Source organism: Lytechinus variegatus, chromosome 5, assembly GCF_018143015.1.
Source record: "Lytechinus variegatus isolate NC3 chromosome 5, Lvar_3.0, whole genome shotgun sequence".
In the NCBI taxonomy this organism is placed as follows: Eukaryota; Metazoa; Echinodermata; class Echinoidea; order Temnopleuroida; family Toxopneustidae; genus Lytechinus; species Lytechinus variegatus.
The window spans coordinates 11,107,621-11,129,045 of NC_054744.1; the positions used below are offsets into that span (position 1 = coordinate 11,107,621).

The 21,425-nt window shown below is 34.3% G+C and overlaps 1 protein-coding gene across 2 annotated transcripts in view; it reads right to left on the reverse strand.

The window, feature by feature from the left end:
- Positions 1-21,425, reverse strand: part of LOC121415323 (ADAMTS-like protein 1) — a 117,356-nt gene that overhangs the window by 14,949 nt on the left and 80,982 nt on the right. For both annotated transcript variants that reach the window (XM_041608506.1, XM_041608507.1), the window contains exons 7-13: positions 19,341-19,467; positions 10,587-10,788; positions 4,647-4,812; positions 3,326-3,389; positions 2,306-2,667; positions 1,666-1,795; positions 618-831 (exon numbers count right to left, since the gene is read on the reverse strand). In XM_041608506.1, the coding sequence (XP_041464440.1) occupies positions 618-831; positions 1,666-1,795; positions 2,306-2,667; positions 3,326-3,389; positions 4,647-4,812; positions 10,587-10,788; positions 19,341-19,467 (1,265 nt within the window). The remainder of the gene's footprint in view (positions 1-617; positions 832-1,665; positions 1,796-2,305; positions 2,668-3,325; positions 3,390-4,646; positions 4,813-10,586; positions 10,789-19,340; positions 19,468-21,425) is intronic.

Genomic DNA, 21,425 nt, shown 5'->3' on the forward strand with positions numbered 1-21,425 from the left:
TTATCTTCTGACTTTGTTTCTCGATTCCGATGATCACCTGCAACTACTTCCTTTCAGTGCAATATTCATTTTCAAATAATTTTTTCCTTACAATGACAGCAAAATGACATATCTAACACAGGCACATTGCGCAATAAATCCCATTATGCCCAAATCTGCTCTCAAAACATCCATGGAAACTTCACATCGATTGGTTTAAAGACCAATACCACCATTGTGACAGTACTTCCCATTCATGGCAAGTTTAACTAAAGAGGGGGATGAAGTGAATACATGATTTTCTGCTTGTTGAATTAATAATTATACTTGCTTATATAGCGCTTAATACTTACTTTGTCAGCAGTCTCTAAGCGCTCTACAGTATATGCAGCATAATTACCCTGGCTTTAGCAGTGCAGCTGTTACGCGCGCTGCATTTCAAGGAATAAATTCCTACCAGGTACCCATTTACCTCACCTGGGTTGAGTGCAGCACATTGTGGATCAATTTCTTTCTGAAGGAAATTACGCCATGGTTGGGATTCGAACCCACAACCCTCTGTTTCAAAGTCCGGAGACTAATCCACTGGGCAACAACGCTCCATGCGAATTAATTCATTATAATCAAACCAATCTTACCTCTGACCAATCTCCTAAGACCCAAGTAGCTGGACAGGTTGCTTCGCAAGGTAACGAGTTGTTTGGTTTAGGTCCTGTACAATGCTCTTTGGTGAGTATGTTGACGGACACACCTGAATTCCTGGATGCTTTCTGGATGCAGTATATATCAGTTGGGTACTTCACCCCTTGACCACAAGATGAAGAACACTCTCCGTATAAGAAAACCTTCCATCTGCCAACGCAAGAGAATGAATTCACAATTAAACTCTTGCTTACTTGATCTAATATGATCCTGTACATACCATTTGCAAATTACAGAGTTCAGTATGCAATGAGTTTATGCTCATAACTAAATACAATGTACATTAATCATAACTTTTATCTGTGATACCCTCAGCACAGTATAGTTTCAAAGTCATCCAGGCAACTCTCCATCCCTTTCAGCACCACAGCTGTTTACCATAATTAAATCAATAAAGATATTCTAAATGTCCTAGTGGTTAAAACACTGTCTTTCATTGTATGAAAGCAGTGATGTGCTACAAGTAGAATGTCTGTTAACATAAGCCACAGCCAGGTAGCTGTTTTCACTTCGCAAGATGCTTTCATTTAAATTCAACAAATTGTTTATATTCAACTGAGGTAGTTATGTTGTTGAAACACTTGAATTCTTTTTTTTATTGGATACATCTGGCTACATCCATGTTCAATGATTGGAGTTAAAACTCATGAACTATTATTATGGTGGCAGCAGTGGGATTCTATTAGAAGATCCAGTATACAACCCAGAGCTAGTGGGACTGCCTTCAACAGAGGTTGTTTGTCAAATGAAATTTAGTTACTATCTTATTCATTTAATGGACTCACGGGCGAGAAAAGTTTACTTTTTAGTTCTCACTCTTGATTTTCTTCTGCTCTCTCTTCTCCCCCTCCCCCTCTCAATTCATGTAAACATAAATTGATTCTATTTGATTTGTTTAATTTGAAATGAACACATAAATGTCACCAATACAATAATAATGATGATGTTTATCAGGTATTCTATTGCTAGATTAGGTGTACTTACTCAGGGGGACATGGTCTTTCATTACAAGATTGTTGACTGGTCGGTAGCTTAAGGCTGTAATCACAATGAGCATCGCTCACCAACTCATCAGTGAAGGCATTAACACAACGGACTATCGATTCCTGTACACCTGTGCAGGGATAGATATAAAAACATGATCATAATCTAGACATGATCAGTTTGCTTTTAAGAGCATGTATATTCTGTAGAAAGCTCTAAAAAATGGATAGCTTTTAAATCTCTCATATCTCTGATTCTGGCATACTATATAGCAAGTAACCCAGTACTATTGCCTTTTTATTCTAATACTATAAGATCATTTCAGTAGTGTTTCATTTATATAGTTTATAAATTAAGTTATGGAAAATATCTTGAATATTTTCCTACCACAGAAGCAAACAGCAAGTTTTCCCATCATTTTAATGATTATTAAATTTTATATGAATGTATGGTGGAATATTTTCATAACATTTGATAATGTGAGTAACACATTATCATTTACCAACGTTGACTTCTATAATTGAAAATTACTGAGAACCCTAAACAGACCACCATCATTTTTTTAGTCATACTTTAGACCATGTACCAAAAGAAGATATCTTTGGAGCACCTCTAGAGTACTTAACTATCACTGACTAACCTCCAACACATGAAGCACTGCATGGAGAATAGCCCCAATATCGCCATATAAATATATCTACATCTGGTCTTGGTCCAAGCTCTAAGGTAGGGTCTGGTTGGACCACATTGGGTTCTGTGGGATCCGTATGAACTGGTACTGAAGATCTAGATGGACCAAATAGGGATGCTCCCTGGGGTGGGGTACATTCCGTATCCTGGCATTCTTCTACGTCATGAGGGCGGGGTGAGCCTTGACAATCCAAGTCGCTGATGTCGAAGGTTGAACTGAAGGCTTGGAGATAGACCTTGCATCGCACACTTCGGGTCCTGGTACCGGGACCGCAGGAGGTGCTACACGGACTCCACTCTCCGGTATAGTATCTGATGCAAATATTACAACATGTATATCATTAACCCAATACCTATATAGTATACTGTCATACAGTATAAGCTTTTTCAAGGTTAATTTAATTCAGGGGATAGTTTCATCAACATTTTTCACCCAACAAGTTGTCATATTTGACAACTATTGTTGATTTCGATCGGCTGAGAAGTACCTTTACTGTGGAAACGGTCTGATTTAAACAGGACTTGTTAGATAAAACATCTCACAAGTCCTACATAAAATGCTTCCTGAAGCAAACATGTTTATAATGAGAAAGAACATCACATATCTTATACTGCTTTTTTTAATAATCAACAAAAACAAATAAATGAATACACCAATATATTTTTCCAGCTGTTAGATAACTCACATATGGACCTGGTTAGCAGTTCACCACAAACCTTTTCAAATATATCCCAAAATTTTAATATTGTTTCATCAATTCTTTACACTAGATAATGTCACTAAAAATGATGTGCATTTTTTCAAGGTAAGAATATTTCAAACATTATGATGTGATTTTTATTTATTCAACCAATTTCAATATTTCATTCAACTTTCATTTTCATTGGATCATATCCCTTTTTTATCAAAATATGACAGATTAAGAAATGAATATGAATACAACAATATTCTTTCTCTTTTCCTTCTTACCTTGGAACTTCGGCTGTTTCTTTTTTCTCAAGAGGAGATGTCGTTGCTAGTTCAGGTCTATTAACTGTATGAAGGAACAAACAGGTAATTATCCATAAATAGAGAAAGTGGGGGAAAATATTCAATAGATCCATTCAATTTTGTTTACAAATACATAAATTTATTTACATTCAGAGTGATTAAATTTTTTTGCAATCTATAAACAATATCCACTGTATGGAAGAAGAATTTATGCATATAGAGAAGAGAAATATGGAATAGTTTAATTCTAAATTTCTTACAACTATAGTTAATATGCTAATACCTCAATCCCATTGTTGTGCAATCCTTTACGAAAGCCATGATGGGTCTTTTGTAACTTATTGCAAAAGTGTTTGAATCATTCAATACCATTGCCATAACTGTTCTAAAAAAGTAATATATTGTGATTGAGAAGATAAATATAATGTGTTCTGGTCGACAAGGTGTTTTTACTTACTCCTATGTGGAATGTGCACTGACAGACAAAGTGTTTGTGGCTTTTGTTCTGGTGTATTGGTATCAAGGTTTTAATGGGTGTCTGTGTCATGAGTTCTGATAGACAAAGTGTTTGCGGCTTTCATTCTGGTGTATTGGTATCAAGGTTTTGATGGGTGTCTGTGACTTATTTGTAAGTGTCATGAGTTCTGATAGACAAAGTGTTTGTGGCTTTCATTCTGGTGTATTGGTATCAAGGTTTTAATGGGTGTCTGTGACTTATGGGGTTTGATTAGACAAAGTGTTTTGGACTTAACTTCTGGTGTATTGGTACCTTGGTTTCAATGGATATCTGTGACTTACTTTCAAGTGTAAGGTGTCTGAGGGGTTTGTGACTTACCTTCTGATATATCCATATCAGAGTTTTGATGGGTGTCTGTGACTTACTTCTAAGTGTTGTAATAGAGTCTGATAGACAAAGTGTTTATAACTTATGTTCTGGTGTATTGGTAGGTGTCTGTGACATAATTCTAGGTATAATGGGGTCTGAGGTGTTTGTCACTTACCTTCTGGTGTATTGGTAGGTGTCTGTGACAATGGGGTCTGAGGTGTTTGTCACTTACCTTCTGGTGTATTGGTAAGTGTCTGTGACAATGGGGTCTGAGGTGTTTGTCACTTACCTTCTGGTGTATTGGTAAGTGTCTGTGACAATGGGGTCTGAGGTGTTTGTCACTTACTTTCTGATGTATTGGTAAGTGTCTGTGACATAATTCTCGGTATAATGGGGTCTGAGGTGTTTGTCACTTACTTTCTAATGTATTGGTAGGTGTCTGTGACGATGGGGTCTGAGGTGTTTGTCACTTACCTTCTGGTGTATTGGTATCAGGGTCTGGTAGACAGGGTATTCCTGGCAAACACACTGTTCTTATGGAAGGCATTGTATCTACATCACATCCCATGGCAAGTTCATTACGATGATTGCGACACATAATCTCCCTTGTGCTCATACCCTGGCCACAGGTGACCGAACACTGCAAGGAGATGAAATAAGATGCCAATATCAAAATACTCATATAATAAATATATGTATAGTATAGGGGCATCATCGCCAAGTGGATGTGTCTAAGGACTTTAGATCACAAGATTCTGGGTTCAATTCCCTGCTTGGTACTAATGTCCGCAAGGCATTGACCAACATTTGCGCCACTCGACCTAGGCGATCAGGGTAAATGGGTACCTGGTAGAAATTTATTCGAGAGAATGCTAAAAACGGCATTGTTGGCAACTTTGGTAAAACTGGGGAGATAACATGCAGGGATTAGAAATATTTGTACTAAGTTTGCTAATTGAATTTGCACATTATTTTCATTATCTTTATTATTATCATTATTTATAAAGACAAAAGGTAGTTTATCCTCCCCATTAACAAAACTTAAATAATATTCTGATTTCTGTGAACCTGAATAAATAAATTTCAACTATTTTGAAGTAAACATATGTGATGTATGTAAAATCTCATGAGTAATGGTATTTATTTGGTTCTAACAAATTCAATATAAACCAAAAGGCTCTTAAAGCATTTAAAGGACAAGTCCATCCCAACAAAAACTTGATTCGAATAAAAAGAGAAAAATTCAACAAGCATAACACTGGAAATTTCATCAAAATCGGATGTAAAATAAGAAAGTTATGACATTTCAAAATTTCGCTTCATTTCACAAAAACAGTTATATGAACGAGCCAGCTACATCCAACTGAGAGAGTCGATGATGTCATTCACTCACTATTTCTTTTGTTTTTTATTGTTTGAAATATGAAATATTTTGATTTTCTCGTCATTGTCATGTGAAATGAAGTTTCATTCCTCCTTGAACATGTGGAATTCCATTATTTTAACATTTTGTGCTTCAGGCAAGGAGGTCCTAATCCTCAAATTCGTAAAAATTGAAATATTGTATAATTCAAACAATAAAAAACAAAAGAAATAGTGAGTGAGTGACATCATCAACTCTCTCATTTGGATGTAACTGGCTCGTTCATATAACTATTTTGTTGAAAATAAGCGAAACTTTGAAATGTCATAACTTTCTTATTTTACATCCGATTTTGATGAAATCTTCAGCATTGTGCTTGTCTGATTTTTCTCTATTGATTCAAATCAACAATTTTCTGAGGTGGACTTGACCTTTAAAGAGCTGTACGTCTCATTTCAGACAGAATTACAATGCAAAATACGGAGACACCAGTCCAAAATGCACACTCTTTTTGGTTTAACTTCAAGATACTGGCCCTTTACTTAAATCTCTTCATTGGCTCCCTGTAAAGAAGAGAATTGTCTTTAAATTACTTCTTTTTGTCTTCAAAGCCTTTAATAAACAGATGCCAAAATATCAAAGATAGCCTTGCTTCCAATAGACCAACTCGCCCAAATCTCCATTCATCTGAAGACCCAAATTTGCTTGCCATACCCAAAACTCGTACAAAAACAGGTGATCGCACATTTAGTGTTAGTGCTTCTAAAGAATGGAACAACATCCCCACTTTCATTAAATCATCAAACTCTTCAGATCAATTTAAGAAACTTTTAAAAACATAATACCCTTCTTTTCCGATTAATTTCTTTTGCATGTATTTGTATCGTAATTATTATGTACTTTTGTTTTAAAATCGTTTGTTAACGCCCCGGGGGGGGGGGGGGGCACTCGACCAAAAAAGTGGTGGGGGTATGCCGCGGGCGAGACAAAAAACGGGGGCCTTGGAGCGGGCTAATTGTAAAAAGGAGGGTCCTCGGAACGGGCTTCGGGGTTAACGCTGTGATATAGGTAACTATGGAAAGCGTAATAAGTGCTAGTTATAATTATGATGATTTCATTTTATCTGGAACAGGGCCCCTTGTTTATGATAACCTACTACCAAAATTTCTTGCATAACATTCCTTTCATCTACCTCTCTTATACAATCTCTACCACAGCTGCTGACATTATCCTTTCTAATCATACAACATAGTCAATTATATATAACTTTACATCATTACACTGAGACAATACTATCACTCCAACGCATCTGCCTCCTTGAAAAGAGATTTAAACCAAAGGTTACCGGTAAATACTATCATCATTAATGTATATCAAGAATGAAAAATAGCATGACACACTAGATCTACAGCAAATATTGAATTAAAGTACATTCAATCCTGTCTATTAAGGCCATTCAAGGGAAAAAGAAATAAATGGCCACTTAAGGCAGGGTTTCAATATAGACAGGTAGCTGCATGCTAAGACAGGCTTGACTGTACTGGTATTTCTTGAACATAAATGGTTCATGACAGGAATCACCCGAAATGATTTTCATAAACTGAAAACAAACTCTACCCTATATTATGACCATCTTACAAATAGTGACATGACACTTGTTCCTGTGACAATTGCTCCAGGATTGATTTTGTCTAAGATCTAGGGTTAGGGTTACAGGTTTGCAATAGTGATTTAGGGTTAGGGTAGGGTATAGTGTTAAATCCAGAGTTGAAGTTAGTCCTTCAATTACCGGTAGTATGAAGAATTTAGAGTGGAGCAAACCCTCACAAATAATCATCCTGGTACAAGTAAATAATCAGGAGCACAAGATTGAAATCTTGTAAAATGGGATATTGTAATTTTTTACCATTTCTGCATTATTCTCTATGTTCAAGATTGGCAGAAACTTACTCACTTCTATGATCTGATAATAATAATAATATGCAACATTTATATAGCGCTTAATACAAATGTTTCTAAGCGCTGCATACTATTACCCCAGCTTTAGCACGGCTACCCTGAACGGGCGCATCGAGCATTCAAGTAATTTCTTCCTACCAGGTACCCATTTACTACACTTGGGTCAAGAGTGGCAAATGTAGATAAATGCCTTACCAAAGGACGCTCGTGCTGCCGTGGGATTTGAACCCCCGACCTTGTTCAAAGTCCGAAGACTTATACACTGAGCCACAAGACCTCTACCATCTATTTATTCTCTTCCTTGAGAAATGTAAACTATCATCATCATGCACTGATAACGTAACAAAGGAATCATATCATACTACCCTAGGAAAGTGTTACAAATATCTTTATAGTTTGACAGCCCTCCCTTAAGTATCTGACATCTTTTATCTTGACATTAAGACTAATTCATGTAGGCCTACATACTTCATCTGTCTTGCCCATTTCACAAAATAAAATCTTATTAATGCAAGCACCAAATATGATTGAAGCAACAAATTCATTTGGTAGACTTGAAAGGTATTCACATAAATGTGTATTATCGGCTAAATGTCACCATCCTTAGAAATCGCATTTTAAAAAAAAATCTTGCTAGAAATCATCATTAATATGCATGATAAATAATCCCTTTTGATGTCCATTATTCATATTAACTGGACAAGCGCACAATACTTTAGTAGCCTGGAAAAGAGTTGAATAAACTGTGTCCACAAAGCAGCAAAATATAGCAAACAAAATCTTGGCCACAAGTTATAAACATTCATGGAAAATATCTGTATATTTAAAAGATGCCTGATCACTTAATCTCAACCTATTTTGTATATTTCTTTGAAATTGCATGTTATTCCAGGTAATATGTCAAGATTTATAGATTGTTATCATTATGGAACAATGAGTCTTTCTGAATAGGCAAGGGCCACCAATACCCATATTGAATGGTGGGACCGAGAATATTATCCAAAAAAAATGTAATTCATTTTGTATACTGCCCTACCCTTTAATCTTAAAGGGATAATAATAATAATGTACATTTATATAGTGCTTATTAAAATAGTTTCTAAGCGCTTAACATTTATATCTTAATGTAATACATGTATAAGGATTATTAAGAGCATAATAAATTATATCACATTACGTCCAGGCTGAAAATGATTAAATCAAAATAAACAGAGTAAAATTCAATGAGCAAAAACGATGAAAATTTAATTGAATGCCGATGACCAAATAACAAGGTTATTGAAGTTTAGAGTTAAGAATTATTTTGTAAAAACAGTAATATGCACGTCATCATGAATATGCAATAGGTGATGATGTCATGTTCCCACATATGTTATTGCATGAAATCAGAATTACTTTATATTTTCATACATGTGCCTATGATACACCTCCCTGGGGTCCGTAACACAAAGGTTAGCGATTGATCGTACGCTTGATTTTCATGACTGATTGTACATTGTAGTCAATGGAATCAATCATAGAAAAATGTTCTACGATCATTGCTAAGTTTTGTGTTACAAGCCCCTGGAAACAATAAGTTGCAGCAATCATCTTACACATTAAATCAGTTGCCAATCCACTTTTTGTTTATTCTTGGTGGTTAATATTTGAATATCATAATATGATAAAATATAAAATAATAAGTGCGGGTATGACATCAGCTCACTCATTGCGTATTCTTCAAGACATGCACGGTTCTGTTTCATAAAATATTGCAAAACTTACCTTTGTTATCACTTGTCTGATTTTTAGGAAATTTTCATATTTTTTTTGTCTGTCTGATTTTAGTTTGTCTGTTAAATCATGATTTTCAGCCCGGATTGTACCTTTTATAATAATAAATGCTTCTAAACATGATTGTTAGAGCTTAGAATCTGTTTTTGAAACCTAAATATTAGCCAATAACTACTTATATCACAGATACCCATAGCAAAAAAAAATAATAAAGCCTGTAGGTGATATATTCATCACCCTACTTGCATCAATATTACATAGGAACTTGACAAGTATACACCTTCAATTGCTATAAAGATTGGACTTCACTTAAATCAAAGAAAAATAAAGAATAACAAAATATATCCCCTACAGGTACGAACGATTACAATTCTGGGAAAATATGTAAATCGAAAGAATGTCCCATCATTTCATCAAATCTAAATTTGAGTATCAAGTTTCGAATGGTGTGCTTTGTCATGTCAGATTAAGATCTATCTCATTGGAAATGACAATGACTCTTGGTGAACCCTATACCACAGAGATCGTGTATCAACCAATGTGAGATGGGGAGAAGATTAAAGATAGATACATTTCCTCCAACTGTGACAATGTCATTCATGGATGCATGATAAGACCAAACCCATGGGAGACTGATGAAGTTCTTAAAGAAGTTCTTATTCTGCTGACTACTAGCTGAATAATACTTGATTGCCCTCTTTTAAATATGCATCCTATTTGAAGGTAGCAGATTGCATGATATTCTGTACACATTTCAAAACACGTTTCCAAACCATTTTCAAATGCCTTTCCGAACACGTTAAAAAATGTGCTCCATTTATCAGCTCATTGCAAACTGTACTGTGCTGCTGCATTGCATGGTTTTACTTGAGGGATGGAGGTAATGTTAAGCCTGCGCTTTATGGTTTAGGGTATTATGGCTGTATACTGTGGTTACACATTTTTACTAGCCACAAGTCGAAGTAATCAAAGTACAAATATATCTGAAGAAAAACTTATTAATCTTCCAGCAGCAATAGTTTTTCAGGCTAAGCTTGTATATCCGATCACACAATATTTTGTGCCATTCAAAACAAATGAGCTTCTAATCCCATAATCAAAACATTTCTTACATTTATTGACTGCAAAAAATACAGAAAAACCTGATAGAAACATTAATTTTACCCCAGAAAAATGAGTTCATGAAGGCAGTCAGAGTTTGTCAATTGAATTCCCTACACGAATGAAGCTGAAGAAACTCGTCTGAAAGATGCAAAAAATAAAATCTATGATGGTCCTGTGCGGACATATAAGAAAATACTTTAAGTAGGGTTACTTACCGGTGACCAAGGCTCGGGTTTCCAGTAGGGACAAGGATCAACATTGCAAGCCTGTACAGAAGCCAGTCTCGACCCGTCACACATATCGTCTGATAGTCTCACTGTCATACTCGTAGATATCTTCTGGATGCAGTAGATATCTCTAGTCTGTGTACCAGACCCACATGATACTGTACAAGCACCCCATGGCTCTCCTTCCCATCTGCAAAAATGAATAAAGTTTTTTTTACAAAATACAGAAATGAAGATTGCTGAAGATAAACGAAGAATAGAAGATGCTAAGATCTTGGTAGATAAATAATTATTCTTTAGAAGTTTGGATTGAATTGTATTCATAAAGTGGGGGAGGATCAACTAGGGGTCATTTTTTATTTCATTTTCAGAACAAAATTTCAGTAAACATACATACTCACATTTGAACCAATATAGATCTGGTCTCTTGCAAGGGATATATTCATTTTTAAGTTGAAGAGGTATCAAACCAATAGAAATATGGCATTGAAAGAAAAAAAATAGATCAGAGAATGCTTTAACCAAATAATAAAAATATAATAAAACCATGATTTTATTCTGGGGGGATAAAAAATGTAATCACTATACCTTGGGTGTCATTGTGATACTTATGTATATGCTCCATTGCCCAAAATGGCTAAAATATATATTTTTTAGGTTTGACTCAGAATGTATTCATTTTTTTTTAAAGAAATCACAACATGCTATTTATTATTTTGTTCATTTCTGTTATTCATATTCTGTATTTTTCCTACTTTGTCATTTTGTTTGAAATGAAGAAAATAAATTCAATCAATCAATCAATTATCTATATTTAGACCACTTACCCAAACCAATAATCAATGATGATTTTATAAGACCTACAAGACACTTTTAATAATCAATTCAATTCAATTTATTTAGCTTAGGAGATGGATTAAAAAGAGAACGCTGAAAGTTTGAAAAAATTGGACAAGGAATATGAAAATTATGAGCTCATTGCCAATTCAAAGACTTATTTCAAAGTCTGACTCTCAGTGATCTCCTTTTTTTACAGAATTTTTTTTTTATATTCCTCGATTAATTTCTTTCAAAGTTTCAGCATTCTGTTTTTAATCCATCTCCTTTCACATAAATAACTCTGCTACCATGCTCTATACTTATTATTCATCCACTCTCGTCATTTAAATTTGCCATATCAAATTCCCCCTTCCTTAACTTCAGTAATATGGCTTTGAAATAAGGAACACTAAAATATGCATGAACCCACTTCTCCCCTTCCATAATAAAATTCTAAAATGTTGCTTTGGAGAGGTTCAAACATTAATGTCACAAAAATAATTTCAGCTGGTAATAAAGACTTTTTTCCTCATAGATCAATTCATTCAATGATCCGTTCAATACGGTTCAGGGAACTGTTTTGACTTGAGAATTTAACGAGTGCACTAGTATTTAGCCATCATATCTCTAACCTCACTCCAGCCAATTACAGCACATTTCAACAATCCAGTCCCTACGGCAAGTCGGCAAAGATCAGATTTCAAACAACTATTGCTGGATATCTTTCAACACATCTTCCCTACAAGAATTTGCCTGTATTTTCCGGTGGGACTTCTGAAACAACAATCCTTAGACAAATATATCTTCCATGCGGACCATTCATTACATTCTGGTACAAACATGTTTCCTTTTACAAATGAAAATACAAATATGGTAAATAAATAAATCGAGATGAAGTCTGAACATTAAGACTGAAAGACGTCTGAAATATCAAAACTCAACAACTGAAATGACCTACATCATTACAAAGATGGCTGCTTTTTCAAATAGTTTTGTTTGAACTTTCTGCTTGCCCCATCTCCCAAATTGAATTTCAGCCTATCTGTCATGTGGATGCTTTTGTAATAGTTGTAGGCAATGATGTGATAGTTAAGGGTTAGGACGTGATAATGAATTCATAAAGTGACCTTGGCCTATAGGAATGTAAGATGGATATGAGCGATGATAAGTCACTTTATATACTACTTGTATATAGTCAGAATCAAGAACTCCAAGCAAAATTAGGATCACTTGTACTAGTACTATCATACTCGGTGAAGAGGAGTTGTGTGGGGGGAGTTAACGTAACAACAGTTTTGAAAGAAAATTTAAAAAAAAAGGAAAATAATAACAGAAAAGAAAGAGGGAAATAAGAGAGAGAGGAAGCACGAACAAATAGAAACAAGAAAGAAAAATCTAAAAGAAAGAGAAGGGAAGAAAAGACACATGCTTACAAAATAAATTAAAAAAAAAACAAAATAAAAAAGAAAAGGAAAAGAGTGGAACAAGAAAACTGAGTAAGTAAAAAGGAAAGATAGAAAAAAAGAAAATAAAAAGAGCAGAACAAGAAAATTTACTAGTAAGAGAGAAAGATAGAAAAAAGGAGACAGACAGAAGGAGAGTAATTGAGTAGGCCATTTATTACATCAGCATTAGTAAACTTAAAGACCTATAAAGTTTGTATATCTTACCAACATACAAAACCATGATGAATAATTTCTAATATACTCTCTCATTTCTGAGGTAATCTTTATTTTCAAAAAATATCTTCAGTTTCTAAACTTGGATCACTGTCTCTACAAAACTATGAAACAGTTGGCATATCACTAAATGCAATTATGGCTTCAGGAAGATAAATTATAAATGTGAAGGCAAAGTTCTAGAAATAGTTGTGTAACATGATGTGCCCATTTTTTATTTGTCATTATACAAAAAAAGAATAAGAACACTTGAATTGAATTACTTTTTATACTTTTTAGTGAATTATATTTAGTAACCAACAAGCTTAGAAAAGGAGGAGGTACAATAAAAGTGACCACTAAAATGCCCTTTAGTACCTCTACCACAGGAGTTTTTTTTTCCAGATCATCTTTCACAGGCAGTGGCAGGCAAATATTTGAGTTCTAGTTCTTCTAATTTTCTGGCAGGAACTTCTCAATGACTTGCTGATTTGAGTAAATATGATTAAACATTAAGTGGGCAAAACTTCTTTTCTTGGTTTCTCAATACTAAGTTCAAGATAGAAGGCAATCTTTAAAAAAAAATCCAGAACTCACAATTCTATATAAAATTTTTCATCTATTTCAGGAAATTTCAGACAATGATTATTTTAATAGGTCTATTTTTTTCTAATACCTCTATGGACTTCTCGCTAATATGGTGGTGATTTTGTTTACCTCATAGCTAGGAAAGCACTTATCCCATCCAAATTACTTTATTTGGATAAATAGCAGAGGAAAAGAAACGAAAATAATAAAATCCAAATGCTGACTCATAATATAATGATTCTAAATACAAATGCACTCCAAAAATGAAAAAAAAAGTTTAGGAAATTTTCTGCTCCCAATACATGATAAGCAAATGACACAAAACTTTTCATTAATAATGGATAGGCCTGCCTGATTTAAAAAAGGGGTTTTACACAACAGTAATATTTCCAAATATTACCTCAACAATGCTTTTAAAATAATATTGCTTATGATCTTTAACAACAGAGGTCCACACAATGTATTGATCTTTTAATACAACCGGCTGTCAAAAAAATCAGGATAAAGTACAGTTCCCATCTCACAAAATTAGAATGGTTTATTGATTTGGTCATTTATCAGTAGATAATGTCAAACTGACATGTACCTGTGTTCGCGAATAAAAAGATTTCTACAAACCAAACCCATTAACTTGTATCTGATTTAACCATCGTTCAACAGAAATGATTGTGATCACGCATCATTAGGTTTTATGAGGTTCTATTGAACTGAATGCAGTTCATTTTACAAAGCAAATATCCACAGGTCTGTTGAGATTTGACAGGCTCTTGCGTGTTTGTCCTGACTTTCACAGGAAATTGAAGAAAGGATACAAACAAGCTCCAAAAGTGAGAAGCATTTCATGAGGCATCTCATCAGCAATGTTCACTGACTACCTTGCTCTCGGCCAATCAGATGGATGGATTTCAGTAGCTTTTAACAGTTGCCACAGAAAAGACATCGCACTATTGTTCATGAAAGGCTCAATAATGTGAAGTTCTGTCGGTTGTTTTGGATTCAAATTTTAATCCATAAACTTTCACATGCATGACATGACATTTACTTTGTGACTCCTTAATTGTTATCTATACTCTCAGGTTGATCAAATGTTTATATCTCTATCCATTATGCAAAATAATAGATCAAATCTATATGTGGAAACCAACATCAAATGATGTGATTGTGTCAAGTCAATGGAAGTTTCAGCCTCATATATTCCAGAAATAATTCACTTCTCATTTCTACTTGCATCACTGAATAATAGGCTTTTGTTGTTTATGCACAGTTTTATTTTTTTCTGTATTTTCTCTTATCATTTTCACTGAAATTTGGCCTTCATACACATACAATACAATACAAAATAAGCTTGTCACAAGAGAGGAAACATAACATGTATAAAAGTTTAGGGGAAAACATAAAATACCTCTACATACAAAGAGTAATTACACAACAACATTAATTAGAGTAGAGCTGCAGGTATCAAAAGCAAGGAGCTGGTTGTAACTATTTCCTGTAAAATATTTTAATGGAAATATAAACAAATACAAGAAATATAGAATAATATGAGAGACTGAAAGAGGGAGAAATGTTAAATGTTAAAAAGTAATTTCATACTTTTTTAATAATTGCATCAGAATATCTAAAAATCTTTGAATGGAGATATAAATCTAAGAGAAATTGAAGAGCAGGAGGCTTGCCAGAATGAAGAAATATATCAATCATTTATCTTTCAGCCATGATTTCCTGACAGTAACAGATTTGCAGTTTACTATTTATGTAATAATTTCTTTAAAAATGAGAGGTTCTGAAAAAAATGCCTACTCAATCTCAAGTAATGATAGTGACAAGTATGTTCTCACTGTCCTATTGAGGATGACTAGAGGAGCATTTACCATTATTTCTTCTCAGGAAAATATCAATCTTTATAAGTTTGGGCTGGATTTTCAAGACCAAGTAGGTACTTTTCTGTCCCCTTAATATTCCAAAACAAAAAAAAATCTATGAATCAGACATAATAATGGCAAAAAGAGGGTCCCTATAGCCGGCATGTGAGCTTGATAAGTTCAAACAGTATTAGATTATTAGTATAATCGTAAATGTGCAGTGTCAACTCTCATACACAACCACTACAGAAACTTCAAAGATTGTAAGCCTCCTGATACATGTGTACCATGTTTATGAATTCAGATTCCTTCTTGATGACAAATAAATGGAACTGTCTACCAAACAACATTTATGACAGGCTAACAAAAACATGCACATCATTTACTGAATAAAATTGAATAGATGAATTAAAATAATCTGATGATTAGGTAAATAAATAATTTTCAAAATAAATGTTAAGTGAATGAAAAATAGTAGACAAATAAATTTTGAAATTATAAAATTAAGGAAAGTACCCCCCAAAACCCTAAAATGAATGAATGAAAGGACAAACGAATGAATTATTAAATGAATGAACAAATAATAAAAAACAAATAAACGGATTAACAAATATATGAATAAATCTTTATGTATAGGCCTACTAATTGTTAAAGCCATTGGAATCCAAATTTCTTTGTACACATACATTGACCAATGAAATAATCTTGAATCCTGAATTAACTGAATGATGAAACATACCAATGAATGGACAGAATAGATGAAGAAACAAATGCATCAATAAATAGATAAGAGAGATAAAGTGATTGGACGAACATGTTCCATTAAACTCCACATAACTGACTAGTACTGATCACTCAGCATGACAACCATGTAATGGATGTAATAACCCAGTAGGGAACCATTATCAACTTGACCTCACAATATACCCCCCATTGCAGGATTCATACTTATTCAATTTGTCCACTTGTCAATTGACGAGCTCGACAATTCTAATGAAGCAAGTTTGTGAATTATGTAGACCCTCATCACATTTTCTAAATTCGTAATCGTAACGATGTATAGCCCAATAGCCCGGATGCTTATATGTTTACCCTTTTTTATTCAATTTTTTAAACATTGCTTTGGATAAAATATCAATAAATTACTATTTTCCCAAATTAGAGACGGTGAAAGATACAATAAAGTACAGATTGCAATTGGTTCGTCCAAGGAGATATCACCTCTAACTAGAGGTGATATCTCCTTGGTTAGGCCTATATGTAAAAAAAAATGAAATATTCCTGGGAGCTAAAGGTGAATTAATTAACCATATTTTAATCTTTTTCTTGTTGTTGCCTTGAGATTATGGTTTTGCATTATCGTATTAACAGAGTAGCATTATCAAAAAGTAATTTTTAACATGGGCAGTACATAAATTGATATGACACAATGTGACGACAACAGATGGAATGAGATTGCATAAGTTTGTTTAAAGTTAGCGAGATTGGGATATTTATCTCAAAAGTTGTTTTTAATAATTAGGGTATTATGGCTGTGTAGGGCAAAACATGATTTGATGGAAGAGGTGGTACTTCATGGTAAAAATGGATTAGTTCAAACTAGAGCATTTGTTTTTAATATAAAGGAATATGATCGTAAAGAATTCATTTTTTTATCTAATGATATATTGATTTTTTGTTTAATATTACGCCAACAATCAGAACGAGTTTGCGTAAAATAGGCCTACACCAGAAAATAAAGGTTTCCATTCTGAAAGGGAACCTGAATACTTTTGATCATAAGCACAAAATGTTGAGAACTAGAAGTTGCTATTTTTAGCAAGTAAGCAATGTTACTTGTTTCGAGTGCGTGATGAAGTTTGAAAGCTCAGAAAAGATCAATGTACTTTGTGGATCTGTGCTCACCCCTGATACACTGTATTATTCCTACTTTAGAGACGCAGCAGGTGTGTAATCATCCTGTCTTAAACTTGATATCTCTATTGACCCTTGACCTTTCAACCCAACACAGGTGATCATAAGACCCAAGGTAAGAGTCTCCGCACACTCTCAGGTTTCTATTTCTTGCTCAATTTCTGATATTTTACATTATTTCAATGAGGTGTGATTTGTCGATGCATCACACATAATAATAAATTTCTTCAAAGGTCACACAAAATGACGATAATTGTGGAATGCAGGAACTTCTAAATCTAACATAAAAAATAAGATGAAAACATCTTTCAAAACAAGGAGACCTGAAACATACACTTTTGAGGCAATTAGGACCATTCTGGATGAACAATAATATCCATGAAGGGTGTTATTTATACTCCTCAGTACTGTGCTGAGATTTTGTCACTCCCTCAAACTCATCTGCCATATGCTAAAACTCAGAAATATAAATATATTTTTTCCACTGCTTTATCAGTTTAATTTGGCCATTTATAATGGGCTACCTTGTTGCCTCTGTTTATATAGCACTGACACAGTTTTACAACATGTTGGTTTCATTGGACTAATTGTACTTGCCGGAAATTTCAACTGGTAATAAAATGATTTTATTTCTCTCTTCAGTAAAGTGACCTTTTGTCATTACATTTTTAATACATCTATCAGAAAGTTTATATACAATGAAAGTAAAAAGGAATCAATATGTGACATCATCAACTGAGAGACAATCAACCTTTTGTCAAGAGATATACATGTATCTTCAAATGATCATCCTTGGCTTAAAGGATATAATTACAGGATCCACTTTTTATGAACGCTGACATCTTGATTTCGCACCTTGCTTAATGTCACTGAATACATTTTTAACCTCAATTTCCTACTTAGGATCCAGTGGGTGTTTCATTAAGCTGTTTGTAACTTATGAACGACTTTACAACTGATTGGTGCTCCATTCCCGTGGTACATGAAACACACCAAATTTTCATCAATGTTGATTTAGCATCTAATAAAAGACCACCCTTTGTTCATAAATTTATTTGTTACTTACAAAAAGCTTTATGAAACCCCTTGGCCATGGGGGGGGGGGGGGAGGAGGTCTGGTTCCATTAGATAACTAAGCTTTAAAATGCACTTTTTAATTTCACTTCTCCATATGGATGCCTGCACAAAATATTCTAAATAAAATTCTCTGAAGATGGATTGCTTACGTTTCGCCTCTGAAATCTTTATGTGTGTGGTCTGTCTCTCTGTGTGCTCACATTATGAAATAATATATCGCACAAGGGAGTTATAATGTGTACCATTTCATGGTCAAAACTTGATGTTGAAACACCTATTCAAAACATATCAATCACTGGTACTAATGGGAGATGTTGATATTTACAGCAGTGTGTCTAGACCATATGACCATTTTACCAATCAATAAATGCAGTATCGTCATGGAAAAATGACAATTTGTTGTTCAAAGAAAATAGAGTGCAATGCATAGAATACATATTAGCATTTCCTTTTTAATGAAATCTTGTGAACACGCCTAATGCTATGAAGTTTAAGATTTAAAGCTCATATCATATCAACAGTATATGACACAATTACACTCGGCGGGGGGGGGGGGGGGGGCCATGGAGGAAAATATTGGGTAGCCTACAATGAGGCTTAAATTTTGTACATCCACAGTGGGACTTTCAGTAAAATTTCACTATTCACCCAATGACATTCCCATTTGAACAGCATATATCATCACAATTACTATGTAGCATCTCTCTATTACAGCGCCTCTCTGACAGGACTTCAGTCATCATTCATCTATGCTACGTCAAGCTTAAATGCTTCAAAATAAAAATTTGATTTTTTTTTATTGATCTATTTCGAGCGCTACCTACCTGGGTGGACAGTTGACATTATTACAGCCTCTGGCATTAACTTCTGGTTTCTGTCCCTCACATCTGCTGTCTTCAACGGTTTCACCTGTAGCAACATTGGTACAGTCCAACACGCTTGATTGCTGACCTGTACAAGGAAGATATAAAAAAAGGGAAATAAAATTATCAGCTAAGTTCATTCAATAAATACATTTCAGCACTACGAAAAACCTATAAACCAAAGGGAAAAATTCTAAAGAAGAAAGATTTTATTCATCTTCAATTTGAAAACTCACAAACAACTAGATTATGATCTCTGAACTATATCATACAGATTTGTTCTTTACATTGGTTAATTTCAAAGTATTTAACGACAAGGGCATATTTTTGATAAAATTTTGAAAGATAACAATAAAAGATGAGAAATCCCTTAATCCTCAATAATATATGATATGATACACATTCTTGTCATATGATGATACCTTTCAGTAATATCAGGTTGTATGTAAGTATATAAGAAGTCAAAGGAGGAATAAAGAAAAAAATTAAACACACACACACCAGCATACATCCAGAAATTTAGTCTTTACAAAGAATAATTATATAATATTGACTGGCCTTGAGGGGAACATCAAATATATTGCCCGCATATTGGCCCGAGTCAATATGGTTCTTTTAAGGGCAATATATTTGATGTTCCCTGAAAGAAGAGCCAGTCAGTATTTCTATAATAATCCAAATCAGATATCTAGAGCAAAAAATCATGAATATTGAGATATTTTTTATAGAAATAGAGTTCTATTCTTTAGAGTCATGTTTATCAGGGTCTAGGCTTTGCACTTTATCATTATTACGTACTTGTAGGAACCTGGATCCAATGTTGCCTTTATTATGACTTATATTGTTGCTGCGCAGATCATTATGAAGTGTATCTCTTTATACGCATCATCAAATGACCAGGGAAAATAAAGGTATATTTTGCGCCGTCTCAGCATGGAAAGTCAATAGGTGCATAGAGACCGAGCAAAATACAAACAATATACCTATTCACTTCACGATATTCAGAAAATCTAGGGCAATACGGTTTTGTAAATGACCAGCTCAGATGTCTGATATGGGTAAAATGGGATATTGAGTTGAAAATGTGCTTTTTAAGATTTTCTTTCGATGGTGTAACATTTCCCCCATAATGTATCACCCAGTTTTCTGAAAGCTCCATTGGTTAATGGGTTTGCCTGATAAGAGTATGGTGGAATCACCAAACTACAGTTTCATTCAACAACCATCAACTTAACACCCAGGAAGCAAGAAAATGAGTGTCAATTTGATACGAAGTGGGCATGGCCCTCTGTTGTTACGTTGATGGATGATGATGAAGATGACATCTAGCAAGCGCTTTACCGGTCCTCCATCGGATCTTTCTCAGGACTGAGCTAACTATGTGGGAGTATGCTCATCATTCAGTATTAGAAACGCATCTTTGAACGGAATCAGCCTCGTAAACCAGATGGGGCGACTTTCTCTTCCATTGTCCGAATCAAATGACTGCTCATTAGAGATCTACTTCGCATCAGGGGTACTACATTTTGGAATGAACCAGATCTGATTGTGAATTATCTGGAATGTAATGTCACTGACATCCAGCTAAATTCCAAACACAGCATAGATTGTTGCGAAGAAGAAATGAAAATCAATTGATAAGACTGTGAGAAAAAAAATATGGACATGATGGTTTTGCATCTGAATGTTCTTATTGGCTGGCTTCTCCACAGTGGCATGTATGGGGGAGGGGGGGGGGGGGGGGCATGGGAGAAGACCCCAGGTGCTACCATCACATAAAGACATCAAGGCAAAATAACAAAATAAATTAAAAATAAGTAAATATCAAATAGTTTTTATCCCACAAATAGATAGTTATTAGAAACAAAATTTTAAAGAAGTGTGATTTCAGCACAAGCCCAAGATGATTCAGACTAAGAAAGTAATCAACTTTTTTTTGTACAAACACCCCCAATTTTCCTTGATTTTTACATCACTCGCCCAATTGCTCAAGTCGTAATTTCAGAGCATTATATTTTTTTCAAATGAATCATGTAATGTCCTTAA